Here is a 15,503-nt window from a genome sequence, read left to right on the forward strand (position 1 = left end):
TTGTGTAAAATTAAGCAGGGTAGATCAAGGCAATCGGTGCACCAGCAATTTTTTTACCTTTCGGCCAATTTCTGTTGAGTTTTATCCCTTAAGGACCTGAGTCCATATTTTAGATTGCTCAGATTCTATTAAGCATGCGAGAGTAAGTAGACCACTGCACAGGCTGGTATGTGAAGGAGAAGACGCTGGTCAGGATCACAAGATAGGAACAGGACACCTTGATATGATCACCGTTACATTACAGCTCTGTCAAACTTGAGACAGAAATAACCTCATAAAACGTGAACACATCACTCGGTGATACTGCTTTGGCGGTGGTGCACAAGCATGGGAGTCCAGTTTACCATGGGACTGCGGTTTACCATGGGAGTCCGGTTTACCATGGAGCAGGAGTCGGCACCCTGTGGCTGCAGAGCAGCATGCGTCTCTTCAAAGGACCGCTTCGTGCCGTTAATTTATTAAGGACCCACCATCTTGTATTTACGTTGCATTGCCCCTCTTGAAATACTGAGTTTTTTTACCGAATTTTTTACACAAAAATGGCTCTTCTTGTTGTTTTGGTTTTCTGACCCCTGTTCTAGGCCAAAGGGGATATCAGCCAGCTCAGTGGCCGAAAACAAACACCTCAAGCCATGCGGCAGTGTGCCCCCTTCACGAACACTGGCCCATACCCTACTTGAGTCCCTGCCCCACCTGTGGATGAACACCAACTTGGGCAAATAACTTGGTTTCCGATAATTGGTTCTTTACCCTTCTATCTGGCAACAAAACTGACACCTTTTTACAAGGAGTCATGTTTGCATAGACCGCAATACCTGCAGTCATAATACAAACAAAAGAACATAACTCTGATAATGTGCACTGTCCTTAAAGTTGATTGATCCACACCCGAGACAGCTTTCCTTAGAGCCTAGTCTCAGATGACGCCAAAAGGCGCACTTTTGGCGTCATCTGGTCCAACCCATATGAGACTAGGCTCTAAGGAAAGCTGTCTCGGGTGTGGATCAATCAACTTTAAGGACAGTGCACATTATCAGAGTTATGTTCTTTTGTTTGTATTATGACTGCAGGTATTGCGGTCTATGCAAACATGACTCCTTGTAAAAAGGTTTCAGTTTTGTTGCCAGATAGAAGGGTAAAGAACCAATTATCATATTTTTACTGGCAAATGAGGTTCCCATAGTGTAGAAACTTGGTTTCCACATAAAGTAAACAGAGATAATAGCAGAAGAACATTGATGAGAGTGTTGCTGCAATGTACATATGTATGTTGAACTTCTAGTCAACTGTGCTAATAGGAGGTGCAATCGTTTCACTGATGCAGCGTTTTTCTGCCACACAGCTCTGTTTCTTCACCTGAGGACGGCTGCTTGCTTTGTGGCCGAAACGTCGTGAGAATTTTATTTAATGTTATATTTTTATTATTTTATTATTTCCTTTCTACGTGACTTTACCGAAATAACCAATAATAAGGATATCACTTTTCATGAAGATAGGACCTTCTACACGGAGTAAAAGATTATGTAAAATACCCTGCATGAATAAAGGCACTCGTTTCACTGTTAAACTAGATGGAGATTCACGTATGTATGTATGTATGTAGAATTTCTTTCGCACTGTACGTAGCCAACCGTGCTAATCGGAGGTGCGGGGGAAGGACAACAAACTAAACACAAAAAGCACCTCTAAAGAAATGAGTTTTCAGTCGAGATTGAAAAGTGCAAAGCTCCAGTTGCTTCCTAATATCAGAAGGAAGAGCGTTACAGATGGCCGCAGAAGCGCACCTGAAAGTGCGCGATGCAGTGACCGTCTTTGTTCGATGGTTAGCCAATAGCCGCTGCGAGGATGACCGGAGTTCGTGTGATGGTTTATGCTCCTTGACGACATCAGCGAGATTTTGCGGCTCATTTGTGGCAAGCACTTTGTGTGTAATGAGTGTGACAGTAGAGATGTTCACCCAGTTGACAAACCAGAGCGGCACCGAGTAAAACACCCGAGTTATCGTGGCGAGGAAAAAGGAGCGAGCGGCAACGCACCGACTCTCATGAGGGTCCAGTTGCTGTCCATCTGCTGGGCGGCCTGCAGGAAATAGCGGCCGTCTGTCCACATAGCCGCCTGGGCCTCTGTGACCACCGCCATACCTGCATGCAAACACATGTATCTTTAACAGACTGTTGGGGCGAGTGCTATTTGCGAGTAGCACCTATGTACTCTTTCTCACCGTACGTAGCCAACCGTGCTAATCAGAGGTGTGGGGGAACGATAATAAACTAAACACAAAAAGCAGTTCTAGAGAAATAAGTTTTCAAGGCACTTGAGGGGGTGGGTGCCCAGCACCACACCCGCCCAGCCGCCTTTGTCTCCCAAGTGGCGAAGCTGACACACACCGCAACATGTACTCTTCAGAGGCCGAGTCAACTTCGGGGAGGCCCAGGATTGGTTCAGATAATTGTCACCGACATTGGTTGTGCGCGGGGCCAATATCAGTGACGGGTTCATAGCACAGAGCGCTAATCGCAATGCTACCGCTCCCCACACACAAACACAAACAAGCATGCATGTACTGTACGTGTATATACAGTACATATAAATAGCAGTTTTCTCCTTGGGTGCCAACTTTATAGACACAAATGAGTCGTGACTTTTGCTCCCAACATTTGTGCATACCGCAAGCCACCTGGAGGCACATCCACCTCCGCTAATCATATAATATACGTTATATTAGCGAGTCCCATGCTATGGATTATAATACTATTTGCTATTACATTTTCTTCTTTCGTATGGCTGATGTCGATGCAGAGAAAGAACTAAAATTTCACATTAAGGTGGTCAAGCCAGATAACCGAGTCAGGAGCAGCGGAGTGGTGTATCATCGCTGTGATGTCTCCTTCATATTTGTGGATCGGACTTTGCGTAGTTATACCTTGTACAGTCTGTTCTGGATGACCACTGTCGCACACTGGAGAGTTTTTATTTTTCCATTTGTACATCAGCATTTGCTGCCATGGTTTGTGGAGTGGGTGTGGTTTAGGGTGGATCATGAGCTTCATGGAAGATCAACACCAGGCATCTTTTGCGTCGGATGTTTCAAAATTAGGTACTTGCTTGTGTGCTACTAAGTTATGAGCGGTAATAAAAAGAGATGTGTCCATGTCCAGGGGTGACGAGATAACAAAATATAAATCCCACGATAAACGAGTCGACCTCTCTGCCCTTTCGTAACTCTGGGGAGGGGGGTATTAACAAAGGCCTAAAGTATTTTTACTTGTTATAACAAATTGTGTTAAGTGAATGTGGCTAGCTTCTCATTATTTGTGCTTGTACACCACTCTCAGCTGGACACTGCCACGGTGTAATGGTCAGCAAACAGGACTTGCAATCCAGCAGTCGCTGGTTTGATTACACCTCTTAGCGCACGCGTGGCATCTGAAACAATGGCACAAGTTTCTCAAATCCCCACCGCCTGTCCACCCAGCGGTATAGATGGCTTCACCGCAGTCAGTCGATTGGCGGGTTGCACGCCAGCTCGGAAGAGTAGGCAAAATGTCCTCTTACAGGTGTAGTGACATAAGAAGGGAGGGGCTGCTGGAGGCTCTGGGTTCCCGGGCGGGTCCAGACGCTTAAGCCTCTGGGCGCCAGGCGCTGAGTTCCCAAGGGGTCCAGACGCTTAAGCCTCTGGGCGCCAGGCGTTGAGTTCCCAGGTGCTTAATCCCCTTTGGCGCCGCCAACGGGGGGGGGCTGTGTGTGCTCTGTGGGATGTCTGGTGGCGCACATGGCCCCACCCCTCGTTGGACTAGGCATAAAAAGGGGAGCTCCCTAGACGATCGGGGCCAGTTGTAACTCAAGACCCAAGACCCACGATCAGCCATCTGAAGACCCTGGGATGTTGTGAGAGCGAGTGGTGGGACTCTGGAACTCCCGACTCTACGACCTTGTGAGGGCGAGTTCCAGAGCGTAGCCAGAGTAGAGTATCTAGGCTGTGTACCTAGGCTGTGTACCTAGGCTGTAACAGAATATCAGGACTGTTGGAGTGTTGTATTGTAATAAAGAAGTTACCTCTACAAGTGTCTCCGGAACCCGTTACACAGGGGTTCTCAAGAGCTTCCCATAGCAGAGGCCCCTTCTGCCAGCAGTGGCATGAGCGAGCAATTACAGGGCTGCGCCTCTATCAGCTTTTACCGCCGTCAGCACAGCTTTTGGTTGTCATTTTAAAAATTCTGATTAAAGTGAAAGACTCAACCCACCTGCAGAGCCGTCAAAACCAGAGATGAAGGCGCGACGGCAGTCACAGTCGGCCACGTACTCACTCTGCAAAAACAACGAGGAGAGCACAGCCATTACATAAGCAGTGGAGACTAGCACATTTACCCATGTACCACGCTTATTCTCGTTACATAAAACACGTGTTCCTCTTGTACTCAATGCCTTGCTCCTGTACCGTCATCAATAATAATTTTCTGTGCCATGAAAATGTGGAGACAAAGCATCTCTCCAACCAGTGTCCAAATTGAATGTTCTTAAACCAAAAAAATCTGAACAAAACCGTTCGTTATGTCACAAGATCCATTTGTGGATTTTATTTATTCTGGATGAATACTTTTTTATGCTAATTGAAGTCAAGGATGAGCACTCAGGGAACCATTTTTAATGAGCCTTCTGGGGTAGGTTTCCTTCCGCATAATTTATTTTTTCCTCCAATACGGGCTTATAGCGTGTCTGAATGATAGTTTTGGTCGGCAATACTATTTTCATGCACCCCAAGAACTTAAAACATTGTCAAATCACATGAGCTTCTGACATTTCACCGATACACTCCGGTTTTTTCTTTTCTTCATCTGATAGACGTATTCTAGAGTGACAATGAACACACCTGCAAGTGAAATGTTTCATTTTAAGTAACATTTTCCGTCAAAATGGCTTTTAAAAAGTGAATAAAATTGTGTTTGATGCAGGAGTCTATCTGAACCTGTGTACACACTATAGGGAGGAGCCACGGGACAGCACTTAACGCGCTGCGCTTTGAAACCACCGACCGAAGTTCAATACCCAGCCATGGGTAACATCAGTGGCGAGTGATGTCCGAACTCGTCCCTAGGCTTCTGTCCCCACAGTGAAAAGTGCGAAGTATCGTCCCATAGCCAACGCTGCACGGGAAGGCCTTCATCCAGTAATAGACTCACAAAGAGTTGTTAATACTAATCTGCTTTATTACACATCTACGGAACTGCTGCGTATAGCTCTGTGGCCCTCTGATATGCATTTTGTTTCAGTCCACAAGTCCAGTGTTCACGCATGGCCAACACTTCGCTCAAGCTCGTCGTGAGTACCCAGTGCAGCAGACTGTTGACTCAACAGTCTGTTAAAGGCTATATGGGGGATTTGTGTCTTTATATATGTGTATGTGCATGTTTTTACATGAATAAGTGTATGTATGTAATTGCACAAAACCTGGAAACTGAAGGATGCAGTTATTACATTACATATAATATCTAATTTTAAACAATAATTTTTTTTTACTTAACAGTAATACAAAAAAATAAGAATGACTAAATAAACTCATTTTGATACTGGCAAAGAGGTCCCATAGATATAACTGCTCAACCTGAGCGAGTATACTTTGAAACATTGCCCTTGTACCGTTCACCATTGGCATTCTCTGGTCTAACACGAGGAGTGAGACGAGGACATAAGGTCTCTGGTGTAGGCCAATCAGTTTCAAAGACAATGCATATGTTATCAAAGCATTCTTGACTTGATGCTTTCGTGACTGCAGGAATCCATACTCTTTGGTTCTTTCGGTAAAGTCACGTAGGTAGAAATAAAAGAAAATGAAACAAATCACGACGTTTAGATCGCAACACAAGCAATCTTCATCAGGTGTGACAGCCACAGCAATAAAATTGCTGAAGTTGGCGAGAGAGCTGCCGTGGCAAGAGGTTATATAGGTAAGAAAGGGGGGAGGCAAGGGGGGAGAGAGAGGGGAGGAGAGAGAGGGGGGTGGAGTAGGGGAAGGGGAAGGGAGGGGCTGCGTGAACGCTAGGTGAAGAGGACGTGAGGCTGGGGTTGGGAAGTGGGCGGGGCTGGAAGTGGGAAGCTGAGTGTGGGACACGGGGAAAAAATGTACTACTATCAGAGCACGTTTGTTTGCATGTTTTGCCACAAGTACTGTGTGGTTGATGCAGACTTGATGCCTTGAAATAGGCATCTATTTGGTGTTTGAACATCTTAACATAACTGTTGTATTGCCAAGAAGGGTAAAACCTATTCCTATTTTTCATCATTTAAACTAAACTATTTTTATTTTCCCAGGTAAGGTCCACTGAACTATATAGCTCCTTTTAAAGCGACCTGGCCACAAGTGACAGCTCAATTCAATGATTTATGTTTGTAAAATGTGGAGGGAAAAACCGAAGGACCTGAAGAAAAATCCACGTGACCACGGAGAGAACATGCAAACTCCAATTATACAGGCGTCAGGGTCAGGATGGAACCCACAACTTCCTATATACCAGGCGAGGTAGTTATAACATGTAGCCACCATGGTGTCCCTACTATACAAATCAAATTTGTAAAGTCACCACATAATGTGTATGCAAGCACTACCACGCGCCAATATGTAGGTACGAGGCATGATTAAAACATTTCATATATTTTTTATTTGATAGGTAATTTACATTCTATAATAAAGTAACGTGTCTTTGTACTAAGATTAGTGGTGTCAGTTGATGCCATGTGACGGCACGTGACAATTTCCGGTGATGTTATACTTTCTGATCACTCCAAAAACAAAGATTTTTGGATCATCAAAAATTACTTATCAAAGCCAGATTTTCAGATTTGTTGTATCGATCCAAAATGGGCAATACAACCCTAGGAGGCACACACGTGTGCGCAAGCGTCAAATTTGCACTGGGTACCTGATGTGCATCTCCCGATGGCACGATGAGTGCTTGAAGCGGCTCCGCTGTCAGGTGGAGGTCCTTCATGGCATTGCGCAAGCGCCTGAGAATCTCCGTTGTTACCTTGGCCTTCATACCGATCCCTTTCTGTTCAACAGAATGTGCACAGATGTTTGTGTGTTGAACTTTTTTCGCTCAGTACGTAGCCAACCATGCTAACCGGAGGTGCGGGGGAAGGACAACAAACGAAACACAGAATGCAGTTCTAAAGAAAATTAGATTTAAATATAGATTTGAAAGTGCATAGTTTCAGTGACGATGAGAGCCGCTCCCCCCGTGCCACAGTGCCTCCTTGTTGGCTCGTCCTGGCGTGGTGCGTTGGTCCACGGTGGTGTCGGTGGGTGCCGTGATGACAGACGGGCGGAGGGGTAGGGGGCATCTTGCCCAGCTCAAGAAAACGTTTAGTTTACCAGATTAGGCCCACTGAGCTGTGTAGCTCTTTTTCAGAAGCGCGACCGGGCCACAAATGATTGCTCAACGAAGTGGCTTATCGCGTCGAAATTTATAGCAGCCAAATATTCTCAAAGCGTGTTTAAAATGTGGAGGGAAAAACCAGAGGACGCGGAGAAAAATCCACACGACCACGGGGAGAACATGCAGACTCCAAATATACAGCAGGCGTCGGGGTCGGGATCGAACCCATGACCTCCTGCGTACCAGGCGAGGGAGAATAACACCTTGTCACCGTGGCAACGCACAGCGGCAGACTTGAATCGGCTTGACTCTTCTCGGAAAGAGCGTTCCAGATGATAATAGAAGCGCATCTGAAAGCGCGTGATGCAGTGACCGTATTATATTTGCTGACTATTCAAAAGCCGCTGTGATGATGGGCGTAGTTCGCGTGATGCTTTATGCTCCTTGACGAGATCAGCAAAGTATTGTGGTTGATTTGTGGCAATCACTTTGTGTGTAATGAGTGCAACCTTATAATGTATTCGTTCGGCGACTGGAAGCCAATGCAGCTGGGCAAGCACCGATCAGGAACTGTTCAACAACATACCTTTTAGAACAGGGGTCAGCAACCAAAATATCAAGAAGAATTTTGTTCGAATTCGGTAAAAAAAACGTAATAGTTCAAGAGTCGCGAATGCACGACAAAACGAGACGGTCGTAAATAAACGTGACGAAGTAGTGCTTAAGCAGCCGCATGCGGCTCCGGAACCGCAAGTTACAGACCCCTGCTTTAGAAGATGCATATTTACATCATTAGACCTCCTTTGCCAGGACCAAAATATTATAATAAAAGGGGTTTTCCCCTTTTGTCTGGCAACAAAACTGAAACCTTTTTACGAGGAATCATGTCTTCATTAACCACAATACTTGTGGTCAAAATGCAAACAAAAACACACTGATAATATATGCATTGTCTTTGAAACTGATTGGTCCACTCCTGAGACGGCTTTCTTTTGAGCCTCGTTTCAATTGGTGCTAGACCAGAGGACGTCAAAAGGCGTACAGCTCAAAGACAATGCACTATCAAAATAATGAGGGCTCGGGCTAAGCATCTACATCATTAGATCTCCTTTGCCACAAGTATTGTGGTTAATGCACACATGATTCCTCGTAAAAAGGTTGCAGTTTTGTTGCCAGAAAAAAAGAGGAAAAACCCTTTTATTAAGATGCATTTTGTTTTAAGCAGTACGAACCTTCAATGTGCCTGCCAATAATGGTAATGAACAGGTGAATGGAGCATGTTTTTTTATCAGCTAATGACCAATTCAAATGGCTGGGTTTCCCTGCTTCCACTGAAAGCGTGGGGGGGGGGGGGTAATGTGATGCGCATATCCTTCACCAAATAAAAATAAAAATGTACAGTGTAATGGATTAAACAAAAGTGCAACAGTCAGCATGCAATTAGTTAAAGGATGCAGAAGCAGTAGCCAAGGCGTGGGGGAAATAATACAAATTAAAGAAGCAGTGAGATTTGAAGCTTTCGTGACTGCAGGAATTAATATTTGGTTCTTTCGGTAAAGTCACGTGGGAATAAAATAAATAATAGAATACGACGCTTCTCCCCCTACCGCTCTCATTGACATACTACTTTCTCTGCCCCCCCCCCTCTCTCTATATATAATGCCTCGTCACAGAGGCGTTGTTTCTCTGTGTGTCTGTGTCTCTCTCTGCGTGTGTCTCTGTGTCTCTCTCTGCGTGTGTCTCTGTGTCTCTCCCCCATGTGTCTCTCTCTCTCTGTGTTTCACTCTCTCTGTGTATGTCTCTCTCCGTGTCTGTGTTTGTCTCTCTCTCTGTATAGGTGTCTCTCCCCCATGTGTGTCTCTCTGTGTCTCTCTCTCTGTGTCTCTCTCTCTGTATGTCTCTCTCTGTATATGTGTCTCTCTCCGAGCTTGCATTCATTCACACCTGATGACGGTTGCTTGTGTTGCAATCGAAACGTCGTATTCTATTATTTATTTTATTTCCACGTGACTTTACCGAAAGAACCAAAGAGTAAGCAGAGAGATCTAAGAGAGACACAGCAAAACCTGCGAATGATACACAGCTGGGGGCTGAGAGGCATGGTGGAAGGAGGTGTGCGGAATGAAAGGTGTGCGGAATGAAATAATCGGAATCTTTTCTCAGAATCGTTATTTATCCTGAAAAAAATCCGTTGAGCTATGAAGCTCTTATTTCACAGAAATCCAGCATGGGCAGGAAAGACCAAATCACGCAGGAAGAGGAAGGCAGAGATTATTAGCGATGCATTGGAGATGCATGGGAGGAGAAACCATCGTGATGTACAAGAAAACGTGCAGGGAGATGAATTAGAAACATCACAGATTTGAGATGTGGAAAGAAAACTTTGCCAGAACATGCATCCCGCACACCATGTTGGATGAGAGGAGTTGCACTGCATTTTAATCTTTACAGCCGTCGTTTACAACGAAACAAGTACTTTGCATGGCCACTTAAGTCCCCATCTTCTTGCACTACGTTTCAAAGTGCGCATACAGAATTGAACTTAAACCCTACATTTACGTAAGAAGAACATGCCACTTAACGACGTGACCTTTCATTCCAAAAGACCCTGGCCCTGACAAACACACAAATAACACCCTCATCCAAACCAATGAGAAGTGTAAAGTCCCTATGATTGATGCTAAAAAGGTACACAAGTCATTCTTGAAACATCCACAAATTATAGCTCAACTTAGTGGCTTGCCACGTGTACATTTATAGCAGCTAAATACTGTAAAAACATTTTTTCTAAATGTTGAGGGGAAAACCGGAGGACCCGGAGAAAAGTCCACACGACCACTGGGAGAACATGGAAACTCCAAATATACATCAGGCATCAGGATGGAACCCACAACCTCCGGTATACCAGGCGAGGGAGACAACATCTAGCCACCACGGCGCAATCAACCGGCGGGAGTTTACGACTGGCGCGCCAATGGGGAAGAATCAAGCCGACCCAAGTCCGCCGCTGTGCATTGCCACGGTGACAAGGTGTTATTCTCCATCGCCTGGTATGCAGGAGGTCGTGGGTTCGATCCTGACCCCGACGCCTGCTGTATATTTGGAGTCTGCATGTTCTCCCCGTGGTCGTGTGGGTTTTTCTCCGCGTCCTCCGGTTTTCCCCTCCACATTTTAAACACGTGTTGAGAGTATTTGGCTGCTATAAATTTCGACGCGATAAGCTACTTCGTTAAGCAATCATTTGTGGCCCGGTCGCGCTTCTGAAAATAGCTACACAGCTCAGTGGGCCTAATCTGGTAAAATAAAAGTTTTCTTGAGCTGGGTAAGATGCCCCCCGTTCGCCCGTCTGTCATCACGGCACTGTGGACCATCAACGCGCCACGCCAGGACGAGTCAACAAGGAGACACTGTGGCACTGGGGGAGCGGCTCTCATCGTCAACGAGCAATCTGCTGGAACATCGGTGAAAAATAGCTTGATAACTCATCGTATTCCTCCAGTATGAATAAATATTCGGATTCTGATCAACCCGCCCAGGGTTTGTTTGATCTTTGGTCCCGTGGCATGGCCCCTCCTGCTGAAACAAGTCCAGATCCGGCCAAGGCCTGCTGCTGATGCTGCTGCTGATGCTGCCGCGTGCCTGCAAAGTGACAACCTGAACCGTGTTGAGCGGTCGTGCACAAAGAGACGGGGATTGTTGAAGACCCAACTTCACATTCACTGCATTCTCTGCAGATGACGATAGCTGCTGCTGATGCTTGTGGCTCGGCACACACACCACACACACGTGCCAGATAAAGAAGTCAACCACCGATAAATCCACTGCTGGATGGAAATCTCGCCAACCCTCTGCCATCGATCTCCCCCGCGGTACCATTTTTAGTGTCGACTATCGGCAAACCAAGCCCCTGGAAGTCCAAGCCGACTACTGGTGATCATTCCGCGTGACTTGTCTTTAACAGGAGTCAGCGAGGTCGCTCGCCCACTGCCGTTCTGCTCTCTCGCTGTAATTCAATACAATCGGGGATGCCAGCAAGTGCTTAAACGTACCACAATGATCTATAAACGAAGCTGTAACGCTTAACCTCGTAACATTTTACAGAACACAAATCGAAACCGTATCCTCAAACCGAAAACGCATCACCAAATGCAATAGCCCTTTGTATTATAAGTCGCTTGCAGCGACATGACGAACAAGTCAACTCCTTAACTAGAGCGTCAACGCGTTACACAAGAGACGTAGGCATTCCTGTCAACCCCTTATCAGTGTCCTTACCTTATTACAGACCAAGGCCGTAATTATAATAATATATATGGTTGTACTTTATTAATCCCTAATCTCTGCCATTACATACAATGAAACAAGAAAAGGTAAAAAAAGAAAAAACAGAGCAATGTATTACAATACACTATTATGCGTTATTGTAAAAAGATAAAATAAAAAGTCCAGCCCATGTGTTAAGTGAATTTTTTAATATTTTATGCAGGAAATTCGTTTTCAAATTTAGATTTTTTTTTTCTGGGGGGGGACCCCCAGACCCCCTGGAAGATTTGATCCCCCCCCAATGTTGACTCCATGGCTACGAACTTGTTATAGACCAATTTCAGACTTTATTGGTCACCCTGTAACCTTATAAATCTCAACGTTCATCCTACAAAGCCCCATCACAAGAGAGAAACACAAATTGACACTTTATTTTCCTGTACAAGAATACGAGGTAAATCGTATGGGTTGACTGCTCTGCTATACAATATACTATACTAAACCATACCTGTCAACCCCTTATCAATACCTAACTTATTACAGAACAATTCAGACTTTATTGGTCACCCCGTGCCTTTATAAATCTCAAACGTTCACCCTACAAAGCCCCATCACAGGGGAGAAACACAAACATGTTTTAGTTTACCCTCAATCGAAACGTCTGGACATGAAAACTCAATTTCCCCGTACAAGAATACGGTGCTAAACCGAATTCTTGAAACGGAAGGGGCTCATCCAGCAGTGGATCGACACGGAAGTGGGGGGGGGGCACAATAAACGCTCACAGAGGCAGCAATGAGCCCCCCACGTGTGCAGCATTGACAGACTGTGGGGGGCAAGTGCTGTTAGCAGCGAGCAGCAGCAGCACCTACTAAGGCTACCGGCGCTGTGGCACACGAGGGGGGGTGGGTGGCCAGCACCACGCCCGGCCGCCTTTGTCTCCCCCAGTGGCGGTGTTTACACAGTGCGCCGGGTACTCGTTTGAGGCTGAGTCGACCAGGTGGAGGCCCAGGACCGGTTCAGATGCTCGTCACTGTGGTGTTGGTGGCCGTGAGCGGGGATCGAACTCGGGTGGCCGGGTTCGTAGCGCTGCGCCACCCTAGTCACAGATGCACCGCTGACAGGCAAAGTGGAGAGAGAGAGACGAAAGATGTAGAGAGATGTAGAGACAGAGAGATGTAGAGTGGTAGACAGAGAGAGGGGGGGGGGTGTGTGTGCCCGGCGTGTGTCCGAACCTTCAGAGCAGCTGAATACTGCGCCGGTGGTGACCGTGGAGCGTGGCAGTAGCTGAGGGGCTTCCCCGGTGTGACCGAGGCGGAGACGGAGCGGAGATCAGTGGCGGAGAGAGCGGACAGAGCGCGGGGAGAGAATGGAGAGAGAGCGGCCAAGAGAGCGACCGCTTCGCCACTGTCGTGAGGACGGAAGTCGGCGCCGGTCTCACTTCCCGGCACGTGGGGCAGCATCGCCGCCTCAGCCACACACGTCACGGCCATGGCCCCACCCACCACCCCCAGCCCCCACCCACCACCACCAGCCCCCACCCACCACCACCAGCCCCCACCCACCACCACCAGCCCCCACCACCAGCCCCCACCACCAGCCCCCACCACCCACCACCACCAGCCCCTACCACCCACCACCACCAGCCCCCACCAGCCCTCACCCCCACCACCCCCCACCAGCCCCCACTAGCTCCCACCACCCCCACCAGCCCCAACCCACCACCACCCCCACCAGGTCCCTCCACCAGCCCCCCCCCACCACCAGCCCCCACACCCCACCAACCCCTACCCCCAACTACCACCCCCCACCAGCCCCCACTAGCCCCCACCACCCCCCAACAGCCCCCACTAGCCCCCACCACCCCCCACCAACCCCCACCAGCTCCCACCACCCCCACCAGCCCCCACCAGCCCCTACCCCCAACCACCACCACCCCCCACCAGCACCCACTAACCCCCACCACCCCCCATTAGCCCCCACCAGCCCCCCCACCACCAGCCCCGACCCCCAACCACCAGCCCCAACCCACCACCACCCCCCACCAGCCGCCACCCACCACCATAACCCCCACCACACCCCACCCACCATCAGCCCCCATCACCACTCCCACCACCATGCGATCGCCTCCTCCTCCAGCACGTGCACGGCAACAACCGGGGCTGAGTGGGTCTGTTGCCAAGCGGCCATCTTGTTGAGTTCAAATTATGGCATAAATGATAACCCATGCAGTTTACCCCGTATTCTTGTACAGGGAAATTGAGTTTGTAGGTCCATACGGCGTAAAGCCGTTTCAAAGTGTGTCTATTTGTGTTTCTCCCTTGTAATGGGACTTTGTCGGATGCGTGGGGTGACCAATGCGGTCTGAAATGGTCGAATAAGGTAGCCACTGATAAGGGGTTGACAGGTATGATAATGCAATACAAATTATTTAGCGGAATGCTTTCACTCGTGACTTTTACACAGAGCGCCGAAGACATAATAACTAATTGATTAATGGTTTATGTCGTACGATAAAAGCTGACTTTAAATAATAAAAACGGCGCCTATCCAATCAATGAAAAAGGAGGGTGAGTGCCACTTGACCACGACGTGACCATCTCGATCCACGAATGATTCGTTGAGCATTGATGACATGTTGCTGTTGTTTTATTATATTTCGCTCAATGAAATCGCCCGCGGAATTGGAAAAATGTTAATGACATTTTTTGTTTAACTGAAACTGAAAGTTATTCATCACAATCTAAATCTTGATTTGAAGCTTTCGTGATTGCAGGAATCCATACTCTTTGGTTCTTTCGGTAAAGTCACGTAGGTAGAAAAATAAAATAAAACTGTCTCCAGATTATTTGTTTGTCAGCTTCGATGTAGTCTTTGAGTTCCCCAAGGTACCTGTACCTGACACCATAGCAATCATTGAAGACTTGGTCCAACAGGGACTGAATCCTGATGTACCAACTTTGGTGAGGAACTGCCTGATCAAAACTTACTTCATCTGGAATGGTACATTCTACAAACAAAATGAAGGTACCCCTATGGGTTATCCCTTATCACCAGTTGTAGCGAATGTTTTCATGGAGAAATTTGAATCAGATGCCATCCTGACATCCACCCTACATCCTTCCCTGTGGAAGAGATACGTAGATGACACTTTCGTCATCTGGCCACATGGCCAGCCAGCACTGAACCAATTTTTCAACCACATCAATTCCATACACCCATCCATCAAATTCACCATGGAAGTGGAAAATGGTGGCAAGCTACCATTCCTTGATGTTTTGATCGAGAAGAGGCCTGATGGCTCGTTGGGACATTCCGTCTACAGGAAAGCCACCCACACGGATTCCTATCTAAAGCCTGATTCCCACCAGCATCCGGCGCAGAAGAATTCCCTCATCATATCACTACAGCGCCACCTAGCCAGTGAACTGGAGCACGTACACCAAGCCCTCAAGATGAATGGCTACTCAGACCACACAATCCGCAAAGCTTTATCCTCAACCATGGGGAGACAACCATCTGAGGACCCAATCAAAACCATCACCTTGCCATACATAGCAGGTGTTACCAATTTTTTTTTACTAAATCTTAAGCAAACACAAGATCCAGGTCCGATTCAATACAGTACACAAAATCTGTGATTTGATCCCATCTGTGAAGGATGTCATTCCTGACATGCAGTACCCTGGTGTCTACAAACTAAGTTGTGTCTGTGGCAGCAGTTACATTGGGGAAATTAAACGACATGTCTCGGACCGTGTTCGCGAACACAAGGCAGATTTGAAACACGCTAGAACCAATACCTCTGCCGTGGCTGATCATTGTTATAACACAGTGGGCTCACACGAAATTAACTTTTTCCAAGTC

At 47.1% G+C, this 15,503-nt stretch overlaps 1 protein-coding gene across 3 annotated transcripts in view; it reads right to left on the bottom strand.

The window, feature by feature from the left end:
• Positions 1–13,101, bottom strand: part of XPNPEP1 (X-prolyl aminopeptidase 1) — a 35,482-nt gene extending 22,381 nt beyond the window's left edge. For 2 of the 3 annotated variants that reach the window (XM_078855600.1, XM_078855599.1), the window contains exons 1-4: positions 12,872–13,101; positions 6,918–7,046; positions 4,245–4,308; positions 2,037–2,141 (exon numbers count right to left, since the gene is read on the bottom strand). In XM_078855600.1, the coding sequence (XP_078711726.1) occupies positions 2,037–2,141; positions 4,245–4,308; positions 6,918–7,046; positions 12,872–13,099 (526 nt within the window). In that variant the 5' untranslated portion in view covers positions 13,100–13,101. Of the gene's footprint in view, positions 1–2,036; positions 2,142–4,244; positions 4,309–6,917; positions 7,047–12,613; positions 12,754–12,871 lie in introns of all 3 variants that reach the window. The other variant, XM_078855601.1, reaches the window with a different exon arrangement.
• Positions 13,102–15,503: the final 2,402 nt, after the last annotated feature.

This window comes from Lampetra fluviatilis, chromosome 4, assembly GCF_964198595.1.
Source record: "Lampetra fluviatilis chromosome 4, kcLamFluv1.1, whole genome shotgun sequence".
In the NCBI taxonomy this organism is placed as follows: Eukaryota; Metazoa; Chordata; class Hyperoartia; order Petromyzontiformes; family Petromyzontidae; genus Lampetra; species Lampetra fluviatilis.